The 25,783-nt window shown below is 44.0% G+C and overlaps 1 protein-coding gene across 2 annotated transcripts in view; it reads right to left on the bottom strand.

Moving 5' to 3' along the window:
• The window catches only part of VGLL4 (vestigial like family member 4), a 164,154-nt gene that overhangs the window by 61,276 nt on the left and 77,095 nt on the right, over positions 1–25,783 (bottom strand). Inside the window, exon 1 of one of the 2 annotated variants that reach the window (XM_038772309.1) lies at positions 5,628–5,709. The exons of the other annotated variant lie outside the window; for it this stretch is intronic. Within the exon in view, the coding sequence (XP_038628237.1) occupies positions 5,628–5,709 (82 nt within the window). Of the gene's footprint in view, positions 1–5,627; positions 5,710–25,783 lie in introns of those variants that run through there. 2 annotated transcript variants of the gene reach the window in all.

Raw genomic sequence — 25,783 nt, 5'->3', positions numbered from 1 at the left:
TGGGGCCCCGTACAGTACCAAGTTGATTATGGAGGGTTCTAAACGGAGGGGGAGGAGGAAGAACTACGAAAGGAAAAAATTTAAGCCAAAACACCATTAGCTCCTATTTAGCATACTAGTGAAGCTGGGGGGGAGGGGGCAGGAAGCGAGGGAGGAACTCCCTTTTCACATTGCACATCAAAGACGGCAATTCCAGCCCAGAAACTGGCTGGGCGAGATCTAAAATATCAATGGTGAAGTTATTTTTTGCTGGTCTTTCCTGTACTTCAAAAATGGAACTAGGCTTCAACTACAGAATAATCTATAGCGAGAAATGGGAACATCCAGTTTTATGGGGGCATTGTAGAAAAAGACAGACCGCCGTAAAGTTCCTTTTTCTTCCTGAACCAAGCCTTCGGTGAGAAACCTCTTTGCAAACAAAAGCCTGAAATAGTGAGGCTGGGATATTAAATGTCAGCAAAATAAGCTTCATAGGCGCTTAAGAATGTCAACTTGGTTTATGAGATAACCAGCCACTCAGTCCTTTTTTGTTACCAGAGGGGTAGGTTAAAAGACACTGTTACAAGTCACCAAAAGTGAAGCCGACTTCAGAATGAGGAGAGACTGATGATACAAAGAGAGAGTGAAGGGCAAATTCAGCAAAGCAAACTGATGGAAATTATTATTTCGAATACAGCATAATGTGACGTTTGGGGAAAAAAATGGGCAAATGGAGTTAGCAAAATGACTTTCAGGCTCTGCATTTAAAATCCAGCTTCCACACTGAACATTTTTGGAGCTGGTCTCTGAATTTTTTTTTTAAGGAAGATTAACTTTGCACTAAAAAGCTACAGTGCTACACAGGCCCAACACTGGAGCAAGAGAAATGCTTCATTATTATAGAAAGTCGGTGAGCTAATTATGTAATATGCATCTGCAACTAAAGAACCACCATCTCTGCTTAGGAAAATGTATACACACGTATATTCAAAAGCAATGCTTGGCAGCAAATCTGGATCTAATTTTCTTCCTAACAAAATCCAGTCTTCTGTACTGCCCAGAAGAATGAGTAGAACTAAAATTATTTGGGGGGGGGGGGGGGTGAGGAGGAGGCTTTTGAGCCTCTTCACATGCCAGGAGGGATTTTTTTCTTTGCATTTTAAATGCTTTTTTTCCCCCTCTATCTTTTCCACTGCAACAAATCCGAGCCCCAGGAACACAGCAAAAACAAAGATTTAAACAATAGAAGAGGAGGGAGAAAGGAAGACAGCTCTGCCTTCCGAAACAGAGCCATCTGTACACTCCAAATGATAATGATAAACAGCCAGGAAAATAATCTTCCACTAAGGCGAAAGATTGAGGGTGGGGTGAGGGGCAGGGAAACGGGCTGAAGACAGTGTAAGAGGGCTGAAGACAGTGTAAGAGAGAATAATCACACCTCTCCATGTTCCAAAACTGTAATTAGCCAAAAACGCAAACGAGCCAATCTAGATCTAGGCTCACCTGGGCCGGTTTTATTAACCCCACTTCTCCCAATGACCTCACCCACACATTAGGCTCCCAAGGAAAGACTCTGGAGCTGAAGTAAAATGAGTTTCCACAGCAAAACAAGTTACAGATGTTCTAGCTCAGAATACACCCCCAGATCGAGTGCTTGTCATTTGATATGGAGTGCGAGGAACTGGAGGCTGGTACAAAATGGTTCTGCTCTGTGGCCTTTTCACCTCAGTGAGGGCCCACAGCTCTCCTGAGTTTCCTGATGCCTCTGAGCTCATTAGGCAGAGAACAATGAAGCCAAAGCTCAACTCCATTAAACTGGCAGTTGTTAACTGGCAGAAAACTCCGCAGAAGAGATCATTCATTAAGCTCCATTTAAGACCCTTCTCAAAGTCTCAAGTTAGCAACTCTCATTTAGTTTCTCTCCAAGTCCCCCCAAATTATTTAAAATTCAGTCTGCCGGGACAGAGCTGATAATTTTAAATCCCCTGTTCTCCTAAAGCGTGAACAGTCCTAGGTTCTGAAAAACTTAAAATGCTCTCTTCATCTTTTTTGAATGCTCCAACCTGCAATTTATATTTACTTTCCTGCATTATAAATCACACTGTTAAACTAAAACGGGGAGGGTTTTCTCTGCCAAATTACACATTGACGGCTCTTACCCTATAATTAAGGCATCACCAGCAACAGCAGCCCCGTCCAGCCACGAGTGTATTTATAAGCACATAAGCTTTCAGCACCAAATAATTATCCAAACAAAACTGTCAGCCATCTTGCAGCAACAATAGCCTAACTCTACCCTTATTTCCAATGGAGACTTTAACTCATTTTTATTTTCTACCCTGGGCCATCATTTCCTCTACTGCCCTCCTAAGCCTGCAACTCACAAGATTCTTCCATAACGAGTTATTTCACTGCGTGTTTAGGAGAGAACACTGATAGGGAATTACAGAATGGTCTTCCAACCACAACTTGGTTAGAGCTCGATGCACCCTCAGAAAAAAATGGTTGTGTGCATGTGTGGGATATTGGTCAAAGTGCACATATGGGATAACCAGAGTTTCACCAAGAATGTAACCCTCACGTTATGGTTACAACCGGCTTTGTCTCCCACTCGCTTCCATTTTCCGAGAAAGGTGGAGCAAGGGGGGCAGTTCGTGCTAATGTAACTGCTCGTCGTGGGCAGGGTATGGGTGGCAGAGTACAGGTCGGCTAACTCCCTTGTATTGTACTTTCCCAAGCCCTTAGTACAATGCTCTGCACATAGTGAGCACACAATATATACCACTGATTGAGTTACCCACTGTGGTTGCTAATCATTTTTTCAGTGCCGATAATAGTAGCAATAGCATTTCTTAAGTGCTTATGGTGTGCCAAGCACTGTACTAAGTGCTGGGAAAATGGACAGAGGTGGGAGTTAGACATGATCCCTGGCCCGCAAAGGGTTACCAATCTCTAAAAGGTGCAGAGTGACCTGCAGGAACAAACCCTAAAACCCAGTCCCTGTCCCTTAGGAAGTAATGACCTGGTGTGTGATTAAATATACACCCATGGCCCTCCCCCCCCTCCCCAAGCAAATACAGATATCAAGTGTTATACTTAGTTTTAAGGCTTATTTTAGTTATTCTTTCTACTTTGCTTGACTTGATGGCCCTCAGAGAGAAGAACAATTATTGGGGAGCAGTGCCTGGGGTTTGAGGAGAGACAGCAAAGTCCTCACCCAATCCACCTAGTCTAGGAAGGCATCCTGCATAAGGTGGGAGTTTTAGGAGACTTTGAATGAGCAGAAGGAGGTGGCTCAGGCAATGGAAGACTAGTGAGTTATAGATGGCTGGTGAAAACAGGAAAATCTGTCCTCCTAAACTAAGGTTGTTATTGTTCCTTCATTTCTTTTGTTTATCCCCTTGGTTGGGGGAGAAAGGCGGGAAGGAAAGGAAGGGAAGAAATTGGAGTAAGGATAATGGCGTAAAAGGAGGAGAGCTGCAACCAATGGAAAAGTTCCCGGTGATGAACGGCAGCAGAATGGAAAATGGAACAAAACCATCCATAATACATTTGTACAACCCATTCACAGAATTAATTCTCCTGAGTATGGAAGTGAGCTTAAGTATCCACTCAATGGAACCTCATCAACAGACTGGTAAAGGACATTTGTTCTTCAACATACACAACCAAGCTGTGATAGCTCTGAAACAGCAAGATCTTCCTTTCAGCATTTAGGCCCTCTTGTACAATAAATGCCACAGTGATGGCATGGGAGTGCTGTGCCCATCTCCAAAAACACCCTTCAGAGTTCAGTAAAGATGTGAATGGTGTTTACACTGGGAAAACCACTAAGATATAAACAACTCACTATAAACACCACTCAAGTTTTGCTTTGCTTTTCTTCATTTCCTATGTGTTTATTTTGGTGTTAAAATAATGTTAACTTCCATAATAAGGAAAATAGCAACAGATGTTTAAACTAAACAGAGACTATAGCATATTATCTCTTGTTTCCCATACATCTATTTTACTTTCAAAATCAGAGTCTCTTTTCTGCATAAATAACTTTGGGGAGAGCAGAAGGCCACATAAGGGACTCCTTTATACATTGTAAAACAAACAACAATGAATCAACCCATGCAGGGAAGTTCAGCATATCTACCCCTCCACCAGCAGCTGGAGACATAAAATGAACCTGAGTTCTACTCCCCAAAGATGTTCAGACCCCTAAGCGAGGAAAACAACGATTTTCTCATACAATAGCTGATGAAGGAGGAGGGGAAGAACAATGAACAGCACAAAGTTCTTATTCACTGAAAGAAACAAAGTTTCAAGAGGCAACTCTGTTAAAACAGCAGGTAAATCAGAGGAAAGATTTTCAGTTCACCCTACCATCAGTTCTGCTTGCTCATCCAAGGGAGCTCAAAAAGCAAGTCGAGGTCGTTATAGTGCAGACTCAAAGAAAGTTATTCATCAAAACTCTAACCTAAACCAATGGCAGAATGAGGGTATTTTCTAATTCTAAAAACAAGTTCTTTGTCCCCAGGGGCAACTGAAAATATAGCCAGAGAGCAGGGACACGTTTCAGGGTGCATTTCAACCCACTTGTGAGTGATGGGCCTCTGGTCTTTTCCAGGGGAACACAACTGGGTCATGAACACCCTCCTCAAGTTTTTTTGCAGCTTCTTTTCCAAAAGAAATATCAAGTTTACTCTCTAAAAGAACATGGAAAATACTCCTGCTGAATCAGAGGGGAGATTTCTGCACTGTTTGTATGTGGTTACAGCAAAAACACTCCTTTTGCCAAGCTGAATTAGCTCAGTGGTGGCTTTCTTTCCACTCCAAGCCAGGCCATTACCACTTCTTCGAATTGCACGTAGATAAAGCTCCAGGAGATTAAGGCGCCGATTTCTCCCTTGTTACTACAACCAGAGGTAACTTTAGGTAGTTCTAAATGCTGAGACTCATCAAGCTACCATTAGCCGGGAAGTAAGGCAACGCAACCAATTCAGGGTTTTGTTTTTAAGAGTTAACTTTCTGGTGTGTTGTGTAATTGTTTCCACAAGGGACCAGAGTGTGGAGGAACATCCTTCAATGTCAGAGCTATACAGGAAATGAGAAGTCAAACAAAGGGCCAGTCTGTGCTCTAAAACAGAGGGGCCCTTCCAATGCCTCAAACCGAACAGCAAAATTCTTGATTGTTCGGAACAATAAACTCAACTCAAACAAAAACCTACTGTAACTGTTCGTCCCGAGATACCGATTTTAAAATTCCCGTTTTAGTTTTACAAAGCATAGAAGTATACGCATAACACCACATCATTTAAACACCAAACCTATACATGGCTCAACCTAGATCCGTTTTCTAAAAGCGCTTCCTGAGCAGCATTAAAAGAGCAGTAAGAAACGGTTTTGCTGTTAAAAGGCTAAGACCGTTTATTGACAAATACTTTAAGCAATGCCTCTCAAGTAAAACGACTGAAAGTTCTTTCACAGAAAAAAAAAACACAACAAATTGCCTGACAAAGAATTACTGAACTCTGATTTGACAGAATGCTTCAACGTCCTGAGAAAGAGAACAAAATGTACAGGATGTTAGAACTCTAAACAATAGGGTATGGAATTCACATAAAGAAAAGGGGCTATTTCTGAAACAAAACATCTACCTTCATAGCACAGAATGCCGATATTGTTGTTCATCTTGTCCAAGTACTGGTAGTTCAACAGGTCCATCTTCATAAATAGCATTTATTGGGCTAGCAGAGAAGACCAGCTTGTTTGCTTTCGCCCAGAAACAGTGAGAAGGATTCAGAAATCAATTGTTGCTGAGTAGCTCCTGGCTCTTTCCTAAACTTCAGAAAGCTAGAGGCCCAGCCTCTGACTACCAAAACGAAGTATGTGAAAGTTTAAAAAACGAAAAAACAAAACAAAACAAAAAAGAAACACAAACACACACGCGCACACACACACACACACAAAACCCTTCAAGGGTTTTTGATTTGGAGACCGTGTTATCGTGTCTTCGCTCTAAAATTATTAAGTAGTTTCAAAGATCTTTACCAAGCTTTCTTAAAATCAAAACGTAAAAAAAGAGAAAGAAAAACAGAACATTTCTTAGGACAAAGACACGCTAGTTCTCCTCACAGCCCGCTGCAAGTTAACTGCACTGACATGCAGGCTATGCTTGGTATGACTCGTATGTAAACTAGCTTCCTCTTTCTAGCAGGAGGGAAGGACTGAGCATGCTCAATGAATCCCTGGAGCTCTTCAAATGTCAGGGATATTTTCTGCACAAGATCAGCCTCTAAATGTATTGAGTGTTTGAAAGAAAGAGAAGGAGGAGGTAGAGAGTCTGTACAGAAGTGGCCATGTCAGAGCTGCCCTTGACAGGAAGCAGCACTGCCACTGCAAAATGGGAACAGAAGAAAAAAAAATAGTGAGGCCTCTTTTCAAGTACAGGGTAGAAGATGTAGGCAACTAAAACTGTCACACAGCCCAAATGGAGAGCTTAACTTTTTAGATTTACAATACTTCTATACAGTCTACCCCCTCACTCTGCTTTATTTATATTTGTCCTGTTTGGTCATTTTCATCAGCTACTACTAGAGAAGCCTTAAAATAATTGAAATGGTCTTTACCTCCACCTTAAGATATGAGATTTTTATTTTAAAAATGCATTACATCTGGGAATGAAAATCTGTGTTTGGTCATTTTCATCAGCTACTATTAGAGAAGCCTTAAAATCATTGAAATGGTCTTTATCTCCACCTTAAAATATGAGATTTTTATTTTTAAAATGCATTACATCTGGGAATGAAAATCTGTGATTTGCAATATGAATACAATTCCAAGGTGTTGTTTTGAGGGGGGATGGTGGAGAGGGAGGTTGGGGGCGGGGGGGAGAGAGGATTGGTGCTAAAATTAAACGAATATTTGGAAGTTTCTATATCACCAGTTTTATGAACTGGAAACATACACCACCAGAGAAGCTCAACTACCTGTGGAGTGAACATACGCGGGTAGCTGCAGTTTCCACAGTGGGGAGAAGGCAAGGAGGTTGGCAAAGAAATTGAGGTACCCTCCCATTAAAAGGTCACTGGAAGCTCTTAGAGGACAGAGACCATGCTGTATTCATATTCTTCGCTAAATCTGGCACACTGTGAGTGTTCAAGAAATACTAATGACCATCAATCCCATTCAAAAGGAAGCATTCGGCTTTCCTGCTTTCACAAACAAAAATATAATCCCTTCTCACGGGCACAGTATCACCATTAACTTCACTACTGTGATCCGAACTTGTAACTCCAGGACACCCGGAATAATAATTATGGTATTTATTAAGTGCTTACTGAGTTAGATACAAGATTTAGGAGATCAGGCCCAGTCTCTGATCCACCCGAGGCTCACAATCTATTTTATCTCCATTTTACAGATGAGGAAATAGAGGCTCATAGATGTTAAGTGACTTGCCCAAGGTCACACAGTAGGCTAGCACCTCAGAGCTGGGACTCAAATTCAAGTGGTCTCCTGGCACTGAGTCCCACGTTCTTTCCACAAGGCTAAGTTTTGAGTAAACTGTTTCCTTAATTCATGAGATTGAATCATATAAACCAGAAGCAGCATGGTCTAGCAGATAGAGCACATGCCTGGGAGTAAGAAGGACCTGGGTTCTAATTTTGTCTCTGCCTCTTGTCTGCCGGGTGACCTTGGACAAATCACTTGACTTCTTTGTGCCTCGGTTACTTCATCTGTCAGATGGGGATGAAAACTGTGAGTCCCATGTGGGATAGGGACTGTGTCCAACATGATTAGCTTGCATCTACCCCAGCACAAAGTACAGTGCCTGGCACATAGTAAGACCTTAACAAATACCGTTAAAAAATAAAATAAATAAATGACAGGCATCTTTTCTGAATCTGAGGTATCTTTCGCTTTATAGTATAGACTGCATAGATGGCAGGAAATACTCTTGTTAAATTCCGACTTTGGATTTCTAGGTACAAACCAGTTGGATGAGGAACGTGTGCTAATGGATGCTTAATAAATGCCATTTGCTGCTGTTGCTGAAGATGACGACAATTTCCAAGCATATTACAAAAAAGCAATTGTAATAATTTCTGGAAAAACAACATTTTTACATCCATAACACTAAATTAGTCAGAAATTGCCCTTTTAGAGGAGGAAAAACAACCTTGCACCTTCAAAGATACTGGGAGAGAAGCGTATTCCAGTTGGTACAAGGGTACCCGTTTCCACTTAAATTCAAAATTTCTCCTCTCTTCAAGAAGCTAGGTTAACTCTTTAATTATGGTATCACTTAAAAAGTTCATTCTCTTCCTTCACCGAATGAAAAGAGCTAATCAATCAATCAATGCTATTCATTAAGTGCTTACTCCTTGCAGAACACTGTATTAAGCACCTGGGAGCGCACAATTGAGAGAGTACACATGACCTCTTCCCTCAAGGAGTTTTCAATGTAGTGGGGGAGACAGACGTTAAGATAAACTATAGGTAGGGGAAGCAAACCATATATGTACATAAATGCTGTAGGTGGGGATGTTGTACTTAGGTGGGCTACGTGCATAGGTACCTCAAACTGATGTACAGTAAGGGAAATTAAAGTTACCAGAGATTACCTCAATTCAAACAAATCATCTGAGAGGCATAAATTGATAATTTAACTTTAGAGTAATTATAATCATTATTTGTTCAGTGTTTACTATGTTCCCAGGAGTGTTCTAAGCACTAAGGTAGATACAAGAAAATCAGGATACCTAGCGGCAAAAGGGCAGGAAGATCACATTAAACAGCTTCACCCCCAAAAGGGTGACAAACAGGAGGAAAAAACTGATCTTCCTTTTAAAACTGGGCTCAAAAGTTTTCCAGCCATTTTGGAAAACATGTTCAAACTTTAATGATTAATCAATCAATCAATCAATTGTATTTATTGAGCGCTTACTGTGTGCAGAGCACTGTACTAAGCGCTTGGGAAGTACAAGTTGGCAACATATAGAGACAGTCCCTACCCAACAGCGGGCTCACAGTCTAGAAGGGGGAGACAGAGAACAAAACCACACATATTAACAAAATAAAATAAATAGAATAGATAGGTACAAGTAAAATAAATAGAGTAATACATATGTACAAACATATATACAGATTAACTGTTCTTTTAAGAACATGTCTCTTCTTTCCAATGTGCCTTTCCAAGGCACATTGTAAGTACAGGGCATTGCAGAATGGGTGCTCAAGAAATACCATTATTTATATTACTACTTTAAAAAACAAGAAAATATGAGAAAATCTGTGGAAAAAATTAATGTTAAATCATTCTTTGCAAAGACTCAGAAGTTTCTGCAAATGTCTTGATGTTCAAGGTTCAGGTATTATCAAAAACCAGTGAAAATCCATCTTTTTAATTTGTGTAATGTACATGCTCTTTCAGGGACCAAATTCACAAGCACAAACGATTCACTCAGATTTTCTTCAGTTTGAAATGCTTCAGGCTGAAATACAGTAATATCAATAGCAAGTACATTTTACCACGTTATTTGTCAAGTATATGTAAAAGGCACACACCATTAAACAGCATCTTTTGAGCTTTGTTATTTTTGAAATATTACCCATTGTAAATTATAATGCTTTCTACCTGTCACAGATGTTATGCAACTTTCTGGATCGTAGTGGGTTTTTTTTTAAAAAAAGGAAGTCAAATATACTTTTTTACTCGACTATTTTCTTCCCCCTTTAAGATTAAAAAGCTCCAATTAACTTAAACTTTCAGTACAACAGCACCCCCTAGAGCTAGTCTAAGAAAATCACACCTGCGCCTTTTTGGAGCAATACTGGCTGGAATCTAGGAAACAAACCAAAGCACGGGACAGTAAAGCTTTCCCTCATATTATATTTCACATTTAAACTAGCGAAATGTATTTCATTCATTCATTCGTATTGATTGACCGCTTACTGTCTGCAAAGCACTGTACCAAGCGCTTGGAAAGTACAATTCAGCAATGGATAGAGACAATCCCTAGAGACAATCCCTACCCAACAGTGGGCTCCCAGTCTAGAGGGGGAAGACAGGCAACAAAACAAGCAGACAGGCATCAACAGCATCGAAATAGATAAATAGAATTATAGCTATATACACATCATTAATAAAATAAATATAATAACGTACAAAATATACATGTGCTTAGAATAATTTTCCACATTAAAATATATTAGTCAAGTTATTTACGGTGGGCTAGAATATTTTTTAGAGGCGGAACATACAAAATGAAAATCAAATGATCAATCACTAAATACATATACAGAGCAGCAGCTTTTTCAGCTGGGCTTCCAACCTTGCTTATCCCAGGTGTCTGAAACAATCACAGAATTTTTAATCAAGGATGAGACAAGTCGAAAGGGTGGCTTTCTGGCCTGTTAGCTCTTTGAAACTGGCCCCCTTCCAGTCCCCATTCTCACTAAAATCCACACCCACTTTTGACACCCCCCCCACCATTCACAATGAAAAGTTGACTGTACAATCTTCTACCTAGTAGATGTGATAACATGTGGAGGAGACAAAACTCCTGTCCTGTAGGAGTTTCAAATTCATTCAATTGTATTTATTGAGTGCTTACTGTGCGCAGAGCACTGTACTAAGCGCTTGGGAAGTACAAGTCGGCAACATATAGAGACAGTCCCTACCCAACAATGGGCTCACAGTCTAGAATATAAGGTAATGACACTTGGAAGGATGGAAAGGCCAGAAAAGTAGTAGTAGTAATGATAATAATTTCATTCAATCGTATAATAATGGCATTTACTGAGTACACCCACTGAGTGCAACGTACTACAGTAAGCGCTTGGTTTAGTACAACAAAAGCAGAAGAGCCGCTCCCTGCCCCCAAAGACCTTAGACCACCTAATGGAAAAAAAAACCCAAAAAAGACTTTCAAGTAGAGCAAATGGCATAATTGACTATACATTTATACACAAGTGCTGAGAATGGGTATATATGAATACAAAACACTAAATTAATACAGAAATATTGGGTTGATGTGGTTTAGGGTGTAGGGAATTAGTTGGGGAAGACTTGTTGGGGGAAGTGGGGTTTTCAGGCTGTCAGAATTCCCATCATTATAGGCGGCACCACCATCTTTCCTGTCTCACAAACCCATAACTTTGGCATTATCCTTGACTCCTCTCTGGCATTCCACCCACATATTCAATCCATCACTAAATCCTGTCGGTCCCACCTTCACAACAGCATTAAAATCCACCCTTTCCTCTCCATCCAAATTGCTATCACAGTAATACTAACCTATCCAGCCTGGATTACTGCACCAGCCTCCTTGCTGACCTCCCAGCCTTCTCTCTCTCCCCACTCCAGTCAATCAATCAATCAATTGTATTTATTGAGCCCTTACTGTGTGCAGAGCACTGTACTAAGTGCTTGGGAAGTACAAGTTGGCAACATATAGAGACAGTCCCTACCCAACAGTGGACTCACAGTCTAGAAGGGGGAGACAGAGAACAAAACCAAACATATTAACAAAATAAAATAAATAGAATAGATATGTACAAGTAAAATAAAAAGAGTAATAAACATGTACAAACATATATACATATATACAGGTGCTGTGGGGAAGGGAAGGAGGTAAGACTGGAGAGGGGGGAGAGGAAGGAGGGGGCTCAGTCTGGGAAGGCCTCCTGGAGGAGGTGAGCTCTCAGTAGGGCCTTGAAGGGAGGAAGAGAGCTAGCTTGGTGGATGTGCGGAGGGAGGGCATTCCAGGCCAGGGGGAGGACGTGGGCCGGGGGTCGACAGCGGGACAGGAGAGAACGAGGCACGGTGAGGAGATGAGTGGCAGAGGAGCAGAGGGTGCGGGCTGGGATGTAGAAGGAGAGAAGGGAGGTGAGGTAGGAGGGGGCGAGGTGATAGAGAGCCTTGATGGAGAGCCAGTCCATACTTCACTCTGCTGCCCGGATCATCTCTCTACAAAACCATTCAGGACATGTCACCCTGTTCCTCAAAAAACCCCAGTGGTTGCCCATCCACCTCGGCATCAAACCAAAACTTCTCATCATTGGCTTCAAAGCACTTAAACACCTTGGCCCCTCCTATCTCACCTCCCTACTGTCCTACAAACCAGCCCACACACTTCTTTGCTCCTCTAGTGCTAACCTTCTCACCGTTGCTTGGTCTCACCTGTCTCACCCCACCCCCACCCCCACCCCCAGCTGCCCATGTCCTGCCTCTGGCACGGAACACCCTCCCTCAAATCCAACAATTACTCTCCCCCACTTCACAGCCTTACTGAAGGCACATCTCTTCCAAGAGGCCTTCTCAGACTAGGCCTCCCCACACCCCCATTTCCTCTTCTCCCACTCCCTATTGCGTTGCCTTGACTTGTTCTCTTTGTTCTTCACCCCTCCCAAACGCACATCACTTGTGTACATATCTGTAATTTATTCATTTGTATTCATGTCTGTGTCATCCCCCCACCCCCGACTGTAAGCTCACTGGGGGCAGGGAATGTGTCTTTATTGTTGTATTGTACTTTCCCAACTGTAAGCACAGTAAATGCTCAATAATTACGACTGACTGAATGAACAGGAGAGGGAGAGAGTTCCAGGCCTGGGGAAGCTCACTCTGGGCAGGGAATGTGTCTACCAACTCTGTTATATTGTACTCCCCCAAGTGCTTAGTACACTGCTCTGCACACAGTAAGCACTCAATAAATGCCATTGATTGATTGATAGGATGACAGATACTTAGTCTCCTCTTTCTTCCTCCCCCCTTTTTTTCTTTTTGTAGGACTGTAGACTTTCAGGTCTGAATCTAACTGAGACAATGAGGGGTTAGTGAGATTCCTCAACTATGTTGGATGGAGAGGCCAGAACCGAGAGCTTCAGCAGCTGTTTGGTGGTGGCCATGAAGCCGTTTCTGAATCGACTTCAACACGTCCCTTAGAAAGACTTAGGATCCCCCAGGCATCTCCTGGTATACTATTTCACTCCGCATCCGTTTCCACAAGGGATGGCATGTACCATAGATCTAAATTAGGCCGGTCATTCACTTCTTTGCTTCTGAAATCATATGTCAGCTCTAGTCATCATCAGAGCCAAAGTGAGTTGGTTATTCTTTACAGTGTGAAAATTGTGTTGATCGATAGTGCCAAGGTGAATTGTTCATTATTATTCGAAAGGAATGCCTCAACGACATCATCGTGGCATTCAAACAATTCAGAACGTTGTGAGGCCAGAGGAGGGAATAATTCACTTCCAAGTGCAAGAGGCCATTGGAGGGAATAATTCATTTCCAAGTGCACTTCGTTCCCTAGAGTAGACCTGACCCAGTGACAAACCAGCACACGTACAGGGGGATTAGCCACTAGGCGATCCGACGGGAATGGAGCTGTGCTTTTTTTGTGTGCCTTCCCAGACTATCTGTGATGCTCTCCATGGGCAGCATACTAAAAAAGCACCAGCTTGCCCTCAAAAAGTTTACAAGTGGGGGAGACACGACTGACACAAATGATAATACTACTAAAAAAAGCCGCAAAGACCAAAATCGCAAGCACTAACAAAGAGAAGCAGAAGTGCCTTTTTCGAACCTGAGCCGGTCCAAAGGTGAACCAAATCAACCACGACCGCATACATAAGCCAACTGGCCATTTGGCTTGCTTCTATTCAACCCTCTGAGACAACAGAGGGAAAACAAACGATTTCTTATTCACATTGTTAAATCAGACAAGAAGCCAAGGGCCTCGTCATCTTGGCTATCATCATCATCAATCGTATTTATTGAGCGCTTACTATGTGCAGAGCACTGTACTAAGCGCTTGGGAAGTACAAATTGGCAACATATAGAGACAGTCCCTACCCAACAGTGGGCTCACAGTCTAAAAGGGGGAGACAGAGAACAAAACCAAACATACTAACAAAATAAAATAAATAGGATAGATATGTACAAGTAAAATAAATAAATAAATATGAAGAGTAATTTCTGATATTATGACATTGTGATTAACAGAAGAAAGAGCTATCAATTTTATTAAACCACAGATGGCATTTAGCAAAAAAGCACACATGGGATCTTCCTGCAGTTGTCCTTCTACTCTATTTGAGAGCTACCTATTTTTCATGGAAGAAAAAAAGATTGGGTTTTCACTCATATGAGTTTTCATTTGATTAACATGAAGCCGAGTTTCGTTTTAACATAAAAAATTGGTTGATGAATACTGGCTTGGTAAGGCAACCAATATTTAAGCTTCATTAGGCTCCTGCCTAGTAAAATGGATATTAGGCAGACTATAATTAACCACTCAGAGTACAAGTTGCTAGACAACATAAAATTGTTTATATTTTCCAATTATTCCATTGGCTTCTTGCTTGATTTCTTACCATCACGATGTTTAGGAATAGCAAAAATAATATTGATTGTGGTATTTGATGAGCTCTTACTATGCGCCCAGCACTGTACTAAGCACTGCGGCAGACAAAGTATATGGGGATCACACCCAATCCCTGTTTCACACAGCATTCAAAGTCTAAGTAGGAGGGAGAACAGGTATTTAAATCCCTATTTTACGGAAGAGGGAAACCTGTAGATCGCTCACAATCTACAGTGTTTGCCCTACACCTTTCACCAAACCATCTAATCTCCCCTCCTTAAAAACCCAGTTTTACACTCACCTCCTGGCCCTAAGCCCGTCAAAGAATCAAGTTATCCCAACTGCTCTTATTCTTCCACACAGTCTGAAATTTTACTGTAGTTGTAATTGATTTTTATAAAAGCTTCTATGTTTCTGCTGCTTGTGTTTACACCTATCATCATCATCATCATCATCAATCGTATTTATTGAGCGCTTACTATGTGCAGAGCACTGTACTAAGTGCTTGGGAAGTACAAATTGGCAACATATAGAGACAGTCCCTACCCAACAGTGGGCTCACAGTCTAAAAGGGGGAGACAGAGAACAAAACCAAAGATACTAACAAAATAAAATAAATAGAATAGATATGTACAAATCAATTAAATAAATAAATAAATAGAGTAAAAAAAATATGTACAAACATATATACATATATACAGGTGCTGTGGGGAAGGGAGGGAGGTAAGATGGGGGGATGGAGAGGGGGACGAGGGGGAGAGGAAGGAAGGGGCTCAGTCTGGGAAGGCCTCCTGGAGGAGGTGAGCTCTCAGCAGGGCCTTGAAGGGAGGAAGAGAGCTAGCTTGGTGGATGGGCAGAGGGAGGGCATTCCAGGCCAGGGGGATGATGTGGGCCGGGGGTCGATGGCGGGACAGGCGAGAGCGAGGTACGGTGAGGAGATCAGCGGTGGAGGAGCGGAGGGTGCGGACTGGGCTGTAGAAGGAGAGAAGGGAGGTGAGGTAGGAGGGGGCGAGGTGATGGACAGCCTTGAAGCCCAGGGTGAGGAGTTTCTGCCTGATGCGCAATTTGATTGGTAGCCACTGGAGATTTTTGAGGAGGGGAGTGATATGCCCAGAGCGTTTCTGGACAAAGATAATCCGGGCAGCAGCATGAAGTATGGATTGAAGTGGAGAGAGACACGAGGATGGGAGATCAGAGAGAAGGCTGATGCAGTAGTCCAGACAGGATAGGATGAGAGCTTGAATGAGCAGGGTAGCGGTATGGATGGATAGGAAAGGGCGGATCTTAGCAATGTTGTGGAGCTGAGACCGGCAGGTTTTGGTCACGGCTTGGATGTGAGGGGTGAATGAGAGAGCGGAGTTGAGGATGACACCAAGGTTGCGGGCTTGTGAGACGGGAAGGATGGTAGTGCCATCAACAGAGATAGGAAAGTCAGGGAGAGGGCAAGGTTTGGGAGGGAAGACAAGGAGTTCAGTCTTCGACATGTTGAGCTTTAGGTGGCGGGCAGACATCCAAATGGAGATGTCCTGAAGGCAGGAGGAGATGCGAGCCTGGAGAGAGGGGGAGAGAGCAGGGGCAGAGATGTAGATCTGGGTGTCATCAGTGTAGAGATGATAGTTGAAGCCGTGGGAGCGAATGAGGTCACCAAGGGAGTGCGTGTAGATCGAGAACAGAAGGGGACCAAGCACTGAACCTTGGGGAACCCCCACAGTGAGAGAGAATGGGAGGGGGAGGAGGAGCCTGCAAAAGAGACTGAGAAAGAACGACCGGAGAGGTAAGAGGAGAACCAGGAGAGGACGGAGTCTGTGAAGCCAAGGTCAGATAGCGTGTTGAGGAGAAGGGGGTGGTCCACAGTGTCAAAGGCAGCTGAGAGGTCGAGGAGGATTAGGACAGAGTATGAGCCGTTGGATTTGGCAAGCAGGAGGTCATTGGTGACCTTTGAGAGGGAAGTTTCCGTGGAATGTAGGGGACGGAAGCAAGACTGGAGGGGGTCGAGGAGAGAGTTGTTATTGAGGAATTCTAGGCAGCGAGTGTAGACAACTCGTTCAAGGAGTTTGGAAAGGAATGGTAGGAGGGATATGGGACAATAACTAGAAGGTGAGGTGGGGTCAAGAGAGGGTTTTTTTAGGAGGGGAGAGACATGGGCATGTTTGAAGGCAGAGGGGAAGGAACCAGTGGAGAGTGAGCGGTTGAAGATGGAAGTTAAGGAGGGGAGAAGGGATGGAGCGAGAGATTTCATGAGATGAGAGGGAATGGGGTCAGAAGCATAGGTGGCCGGAGTAGCACTTGAGAGGAGGGAGGAGAGCTCCTCTGAGGACACTGCTGGGAAGGATGGGAGAGTAGCAGAGAGTGTTGAGAGCCGGGGGGATGGAGAAAGGGGGGAAGAGACTTTGGGGAGGTCGGACCTGATGGATTTAATTTTGTTAATGAAGTAAGAGGCCAGATCGTTGGGGGTGAGGGAAGGAGGAGGGGGAGGAACCGGGGGCCTGAGAAGGGAGTTGAGTGTACGGAAGAGCCGGCGGAGGTGATGGGCATGGGTGTCAATAAGGGAGGAGAAATAGTTTTGTCTGGCAGAGGAGAGGGCTGAGTTAAGGCAGGAAAGGATAAACTTGAAGTGAACGAGGTTGGCATGGTGTTTAGACTTTCGCCAGCAGCGTTCGGCAGCTCGAGCATAAGAGCGAAGGAGGCGGACAGTGGCAGTGATCCAGGGCTGTGGGTTAGTGGTGCGAGAGCGGCGAAGGGAAAGGGGAGCGAGTGAGTCTAGCTGAGTAGAAAGGGTAGAGTTGAGAGCAGTAATCTGATCATCAAGACTGGGTAGAGAAGAGAGGGTGGCGAGGTGGGGTGTGAGGCGCTCCGAAAGATGGGTGGGGTCCAGAGAGCGGAGATCTCTGTGAGGGAGTAATACAGATTCACAGGGGAAAGGAGTGTGAGTGAGGAGGCAGGTGAGAAGATTATGATCAGAGAGAGGGATTTCAGAGTTGGTGAGGGTGGACACAGTGCAGCGGTAGGAGATGATGAGGTCAAGGGTATGACCAAGTTGGTGAGTGGGTGAGGTGGGGTGGAGGAAGAGGTTGGCAGCGTCAAGGAGAGATAGAAGGCGGGCGGCAGAGGAGTCGTTAGGGATATCCATGTGGATATTGAAGTCTCCGAGGATCAGAGTGGGCATGGAGAAGGAGAGAAGGAAGGTGAGGAATGGGTCAAAGTCGTTAAAGAAGTTGGAAGTGGCGCCCGGAGGTCGGTAGATGACGGCTACAAGAATCTGGAGGGGGTGGTAGAGGCGTCACCAGAAGGTATCTATCTGTGTCTGTCCTGCCTCCATGAAACATAAACCCCTTGAGGGCAGGGACCATGTCTTCTACTTCTTTTTGTTCCTCACAATGCTGTACATTGCTTTGCACAAAGAAGATACTCACTATGCACTGACTGACTGCATTGTGATTGCACTGTTATATGCAAACACAGAACTTAAGTACACAGCTGCAGTTTGTTTATATTTGTGTCTGTCTCCTCGTCTAGATTGTAAACTCGGTGTGGTTAGGGAACATGTCTACCAATTCTGTTATACTGTACTCTCCCAAGTACTTAACACAGTGCTCTGCACATGGTACACTCTCAATAAACACCACTGATTGATGGATTAACATGAAAATCCCATTGGATGCATGCATCTACAACAAGATGGCAATTTCTCACTATATACAGTTACTTTGCATGTTTCGACATATTTTCACACACTGCTATCAGAAGGGGTTATGGGTTTCAAAATTACCTTCTGGGATTTTGGTACGAGCAAGAACGTTTGAAAAAGCAGCTACTTTACTGACGTGTTATAATTGATCTAATAAAATACACAAAAAAGTAAAGAACTGTCTGCCTTAGTAAAATAGATTTAAGTTTTATGTCAACAAGTGTCCATTTCAGCTCTGTTTCCAGAACACTGCAAGAAACCAACAGCCTCACATTTAGAAAAAGGACTGAATTCCAGGCTTCAGTTTCACTGACTTGAAAACTCAATCAATCAACAACATTGAGATGCTGTGTGGCCTAGTGGAAAGAGCCTGGGCCCGTGAGTCAGAGGACCTGGGTTTTAATCCCGGCCCTGCCACTGCTGTGTGACCTTGGGAAAGTCACTTCACTACTCTGGGCCTCATTTACCTCATTTGTAAAAAGTAGATTAAGACTGTGAGTCCTGTATGGAATAGGGTCAGTGTCCAACCTAGATTATCTTGTATCTACCCCCAGCGCTTAATAAATGCCATTATTATTATTATAATTACTAAGTGCATACTATGTGCAAAGCACTGTTCTAAGTGCTGGGGAGGTTACAAAGTGATCAGGTTGTCTCACAGGGGTCTCACAGTCTTAATCCCCATTTTACAGATGAGGTAACTGAGGCACAGAGAAGTTAACTGACTTGCCCAAAGTCACACAGCTGATAAGTGGAGGAGCTGGGATTAGAACCCATGTCCTCTGACTCCCAAGTCCGTGTTCTTTCCACTAAGCCATGCTGCTTTTCTATGCTCATGTACTGATAGGCATATACAGGGAAACTCTGTATTGATAAACACAGTGCACCCTAGGCAGTATGCATGACACACATGCATGACGAAGAGAAGCAGCGTGGCTCAATGGAAAGAGCATGGGTTTTGGAGTCGGAGGTAATGGGTTCAAATCTCGACTCTGCCAATTGTCAGCTCTGTGACTTTGGGCAAGTCACATAACTTCTCTGTGCCTCAGTTCCCTCATCTGGAAAATGGGGATTAAGACTGTTAGCCCCCCATGGGACAACGTGATCACCTTTTAACTTCCCCAGTGCTTAGAACAGTGTTTTGCTCATAGTAAGCACTTAATAAATGCTATTATTAGTAGTAGTACAGTGCCCGGCACAGAGTAAGCACTTAACAACACCATTACAAAAAATTGCATCTACTCTGTGCAAAGTACTCTACTATGCATTTGAGAGAGTACAATAGAGGCACGGACAGTCTTTGGACTCTTCCCTCGTCCCCGGTTCTGTGACCATGCCTGTAGCACAAGCCCAGAGGCTGCAAGCGGGGAAGGTAAAAGGGAGGGCAGTGGTCCCTACTAGGCTTTCTCCTCCTTCTCTTTCTCCTCCCCCTACCCCAGCCCCAACTTGTCCAGCCTGGTCCCTACAGCTCTAATAAAATAATAATTGTGGTATTTAAGCACTTACAATTCAATCAGATTAGACACAGTCCTGGTACCACGTGAGACTCCAAGCGAAATAAAAGGAAGAACAGATCCTGACTGCCACTTGTCTACTGTGTGACTTTGGGCAAGTCACTTAACTTCTCTGTGCCTCAGTTACCTCATCTGTAAAATCGGAATTAAGACTGTGAGCCCCACCTGGGACAATCTGATAACCTTGTATCTAACCCGGTGCTTAGAACAGTGCTTGGCACATAGTAAGCGCTTAACAATTACCACAATTATTATTATTATTATGTCTAATCCCCATTCTGCAGATGAGGAAATGTGGGAACAGAGAAGTCAAGTGACTTGCCCATGTTCACACAGCAGACAAGTGGCAAAATCCAGACTAGAACCCCAGTCCCCTGACTCCCAGCCCGTGCTCTTTCCATTAGTCCATGCTGCTTCTCATGCTGCTCTGGAGGGGGGGGGGGGGGGGGGGGGTGTCCCAATTCGGGGGGAGGCTGCAGCTGGAGAAAGGGCCAGTCCGACCATGTTCACTGGCCAACAGAGGAGGAGGGGAGGGTGCATGGAAGTTGGCACACAAGGACACAATTTCTGGGGAGAAAAGAGGGTGAGTGAAAAGAAGAGAAGGGAACATGTCTACCAACTTTGTGGTAGTGCACTCTCCCAAGCCCTTAGTACAATGCTCTGTACTCAGGAAGTGCTCGATAAATACCACTGATTGGGGTTAAATACCTGTTTGCTTGGAGGATTGACACATCCATTTTACCTCTGGGGAGGCACAGTTTAGGCCATAAAAGGGGTGAGTGTCCTAAGGCCGGGGAGTTAGAGTACCACAATTCATAAATGGAAGACTGCCTGCAAAAAAAAAAATTCCTGCCCTCAAGACGCTTATAGCTCAACGGAGGACGTTACAGTCTAACTCAGTCTGAGTGGTAATCTCAGATATACTACAATTTGATGCCTAATCCTGGGCAAGTCAGTGAAATGAGTCCAGATGTACTGCATCGTATGGGACACGTATGAACTACGCTCCCTGACCTGCCACTTAAAACTCACCTTTCCGATCCCCTGTATCTGTTTTCCCCCCTTGCAGGGGAGGGCAGGAAAGTGGCAGGATGAAGGGAAGAGGAAATGGGGAAGGAATTTACTTACCTGAAGTGCTCAGCGGTGATGTGGGGACAGGCAGACATATCATGTCAAAAGTCACCAAACAACGCAGGTTGTATTCCAAGGGAGCTCATGAATTCTTTCAATGTTTCTGAATTAAGTACTTATATATACTACGAAGATTACGCAGCTGTCTTTTGAGTCTGAAGATGTGGCAGACGGTGAGATTTTTTTTTTCATCTGTTTGCAGATATCACGGAGCAATGTGACTGACGATGCCTTTTGTTTCGGGCCCCTGCAAAGATTGCTCTTGGCTGCTCTGTTGCATGTTATCCACAGTGCTTGATTCACTTTTCGTTTCTTCATCCTGGTGTCGCGATATTCCCAAAGTGTCTGACTGCTGCATGACATGCTGCCATCTCTCAACTTGGCACAGGCCTGGGAGTCAGAGGTCCTGGGTTCCACTCCTGACTCCGCCACTTACCTTCTGTGTGACCTGGGCAAGTCACTTGTCTTCTCTCTGTCTCAGGTCCCCCATGTGCAAAATGGGGATTCAATACCTGTTCTCCCTCCTGATTATCTTGTATCTACCCCAGAGCTTAGTACGGTGCTTGGCACACAGGAAGGGCTTAACAAATACCATTATTATTATTATTATTCTTTTACATCTTCTGAAGTCTCCCAGCCATGAAGAAGGTTGGATGCAACAAGTGTCTTGGGCACCTTGTATTTGGTCTGAATCCTGAGGCAATGTTGGTTGTCATACTCTGTCTTTGAGTCTCCCAAAAGACACAATCTTCTTGATTCAGTTGGTTTACCTCCGTGTCTATCCTTCCCCACCAGACAATATGTTACCCAATCAAAAGAATTCACCTCTGGGTCACTGGTGTTGTCTGGAGGGGGTGCCAAGAATAGGGCATACATAATCTAAATCTCCTTCAAACTGGTTGCCAGTCCTCAGCGCTTTGATCTCAGAATCCTGATAAATTTCTAAGATCAGCCAATTTTGCTTTCCAGTTGATGATGATAATGGCATTTGTTAAGTGCTTACTATGTGTCAAGCACTGTCCTAAGCGCTAGGTAGATACAAGGTAATGAGGTTGTCCCACATGGGGCTCACAGTCTTAATCCCCATTTTCCAGATGAGGGAACTGAGGCACAGAGAAGTTAAGTGACTTGCCCAAAGTCACACGGCTGGCAAGTGGCGGAGCCGGGATTAGAACCCACGACCTCTGACTCCCAAGCCTGGGCTCTTTCCACTAAGCCTTGCTGGAGTTGCCAGAGTTCAGTCCCACTAATACTGTCAAAGGCTTCTGAGCAGGTGACGAACACCGTATATATGTCTCGATGCTGTTCCCTGTGTTTCTCCCGTGTCTGGGGTGCAGCGAAGGATATGTCGACTATGCCCTGCTGTGGCTTGAAGCTGCATTTTGATTCTGGGAATGCATGGCTATAGATGTCCTTTAGTAGTCAGTCCAGGAGGACTCTGGCGAGGATTTGGCCAGTAATTGAGAGCAGTAAAATTCTGTGATGGCTTCCTCCATCTGCTTTCTCCCCTTTCTTCTTGAAGATGATGATAATGGTGGCATCTCTGAAATCCTGTGGCCTTCCCTCAGTGTTACATATGTGGAGAGAGAGCCTGTACAGGTACAGATAATGTATGTTTTTAATGTACATTTTTAATGTACATCAAGAGGCAAGATGGACTAGTGGAAAGAGTACAAGACCGGGGGTCGGGAGACCTGGTTTCTAATCTCGGCTCCACCACTTGCCTGCTCTGACTTGGACAAGTCACCTAATTTATCTGTGTCTCCGTTTCCTCACATGTCAAATGGGAAGTAAATACTGGCTCTCCCTCCCAATTAGAATGTGAGCCTCGTGCGGAAAAGGAACTGTATCCAATCTAACTGTACTGTATCTGCCCCTAGTGCTTAGGACAGTGCTTGGTACATAGGAAGTGCTTAATAATTAATCCATCAATGGTATCTGCTGAGTGCTTACTTTGTGCACAGCACTGCACTAAGGAGAGGACAATACAGTAGAATAGGTAGGCATGATCTTTGTCCACAGTGAATTTACAGATTGGAGGGGGAGATCGACATCAAAATCAACTGCAGATGGATACGTATGTAAGTGCTGTAGTGGGAGGGGCAAAACTCAAAGTGCTGAAGGGGTATAGCCCAAATGCTTAGGCAATACAGAAGGGAGGGCAAATGGTGGGATATGAAGGCTTAGTCAGGGAAGGGCTCTTGGAGGAGATAAGGTAGGACGGGAAGAGCTGATTAAGTGCCTTAAATAATAATAATAATAATAACGTTGGTATTTGTTAAGCGCTTGCTATGTGCCAGGCACTGTTCTAAGTGCTGGGGTAGATACAAGGTAATCAGGTTGTCCCACGTGGGGCTCACAGTCTTCAACCCCATTTTTACAGATGAGGGAACTGAGGCCCAGAGAAGTTAAGTGACTTGCCCAAAGTCACACAGCTGACAAGTGGCAGAGCCGGGATTAGAACCCACGATCTCTGACTCCCAAGCCCAAGCTCTTTCCACTGAGCCACGCCACTTCTCTATAAAGGTGATGTTGAGTTCCAGTTTGATGCTGATATGGATGGGCAATCATTTGAAGTATTTAAGAAGTGGGAAGACACACTTGTCCACAATCATTATTACTAATCAATCAATGGTATTTATGGAGCACTTACTGAGTGCTTGGGAGAGTACAATCTAACAAAATTAGCAGACACATTCCCTGCCAAATAAATCTTATCTGGAGTTGCAAAGTTTTACACTCTTAAGAATTCTGATTTTGCTTTTCATTTACTAAGCTCTGCCAGACACCTCTGACATCCAAAGACGAGACACTGCAAGTGGCTTTCAATTGCCTCTTCCTTCTGTAAATCTCCAATTTATTTCAACAGCACCCAGAGCCATCTGTCCAATGTACAATCCTCCACAAGACATTGGCAATGGTGCCTTCCATAGACCCAGATTTACTACTGCTTGCCCAGAGTCTAGTGAGTATGGTGGCCAGCTTTGTTTTTTTCTTCTTCAACCCTCCTTTCCATTTTTCCATTCTCCATGCCATCATGAATTCCTAGGGCCCATAGGATGGGGTGAGGGAGAGAGGAGGACCTAGGGGGAGGGGAGAGAGGAGGAATTTGCTTGATGGCTGAATACACATTCTGCCAGACACTGTGGGAGTGGAGATTGGGGAGAAGTAAGGATTCACGGGGCTCCAAATCACCAGGAGATCAGGAGTCCAAAGGGGCTGCTCAATGGGCACAGTAATGCTATGGGAGCCAAGCCAGCCTCCACAACTTTCTCAAGGTTGGGAAGATTGCAGCGGTATTTTCATCTAGGATTGTTGACTGGACTGGGGAGGAGATGGAGGACTGCTCCCTCCCAGTACTGTTTGTATTACATATTTTTATCTTAACTTGGATGGTGGAACTTCCATTTGCTCTTATTGTTGTTAGTGATTCATTTTTGTTTTCTGTGTCTGTTCCCCCCACCACATAGACTGTGTGTCCTTTATGGCTCATCTTGTATAGACTCCAATGCCCTGTACAATTTTCTGCACATAGCCAGTGCTTAATGAAGACTAGAAATAAGAAGTTTTTAATCCTCTCCATATTTTTGATTCTTCATTGTTAAATGTTGTAAGGTTGGAGTTACTGGAAACAATCACCACATCCCCACCACATAGCTGGGTGTAAAGCCATCTGGTAATGGTTAATTTCAAATCAGAGAGGATAAATGTTTCCTCCTCTCAAAAACTCAAAAAACCTTCCTCCGCAAAGCAAAGGCAACAGTAATTCCCCAAAGAACAGCTGAGCTTCAATGTTGAACAGCATTCAGATCTCTGTATTGCCCAGCTAATGCACATTTCTAACAAAAAGAAAAATTCTCTAACACCAGATGCTTTTCCGGTTAGTAACATAGTGGTAAGCACGGCATCAAACGTCATTCTCAGGATGTCTTTTTCTTAAGTAGATTTGAATCAATCATATTTATTGAGCACTTACTCTGCGCAGAGCATTGTATTAACAATAATAATAATAATGGCATTTGTTAAGTGCTTACTATGTGCAAGGCACTGTTCTAAGCGCTGGGGAGGATACAAGGTGATCAGGTTGTCCCACGTGGGGCTCACAGTCTTCATCCCCATTTTACAGATGAGGGAACTGAGGCCCAGAGAAGTGAAGTGACTGGCCCAAAGTCATACAGCTGACAAGTGATGGAGTTGGGATTAGAACCCATGATCTCTGACTCCCAAGCCTGGGCCCTTTCCACTGAGCCATGCTGCTTAGGAGAGTAAAATAGAGTTAGCAATAGCAGTAGTATTTATTAAGTGCTTACTGTGGGGCAGAGTACTGTACTAAGTGCTGAGAAAGAGTGCTCAAATAGGAATTAGACATGGACCCTTTCCTAAAGAGCTCACATGGTAAGAACATATGCGGGGAACAGGATTGGAGATAGCATAAAACATTAAAATGGCCTAAGAAACAAGGACAAGTACACAATATACAAAATTACAACAAAAGTCGGTAGGGAACTGTGGCTAGAGGAGCAGAATTTCAGGCTCCCAGTTATTCATATACCCTCTCAGGATCACACCTGGAGAGTTTCCAATACTCTACCAGTCTCAGCTATGGGAAGGAGAATCAAGCAAAGGCCTATCCATTCCATTCCCAGCTTGGGCAGTGGCTAGCAAGTGGAAGGCAATCCGCTACAAGTCAAAACTCACTCATGCTGGGCAGCAGCGGCATGGGACAGAGAGTCGAGGGCAGGGACTCGAGTTTACTGGGCGGAAGGCAGCAATGGTAAACCACTTCCGCATTTTTACCAAGAAAACTCTCTGGATACAGTACCAGAATGATTGCAGATGGAGAGCGGGGCGTTCCGGGAGAGATGTGTCCGTGGTGTCGCTATGGGTCGGAAAAGTCTCGACGGCATAAGGCAAGACAAGTTATTCAGAGTCCACAGCATACCTATAGCCACAGCAACTGCTACCACAGCCACTAGCCTTCCCGAGGTTACAGGGGGCCCCATGCTGCAGGTGCTGTTCTGTTTACCGCAGTCGAGGTGGCGGAAAGCAGGACAGGATGGAGTCGCGTCAACGGTGTGGAGGGGAACCAGTACCGGTTCGGGGAA

This window comes from Tachyglossus aculeatus, chromosome X1, assembly GCF_015852505.1.
Source record: "Tachyglossus aculeatus isolate mTacAcu1 chromosome X1, mTacAcu1.pri, whole genome shotgun sequence".
In the NCBI taxonomy this organism is placed as follows: domain Eukaryota; kingdom Metazoa; phylum Chordata; class Mammalia; order Monotremata; family Tachyglossidae; genus Tachyglossus; species Tachyglossus aculeatus.
This window is presented reverse-complemented; position numbering and strand designations above follow the sequence as displayed.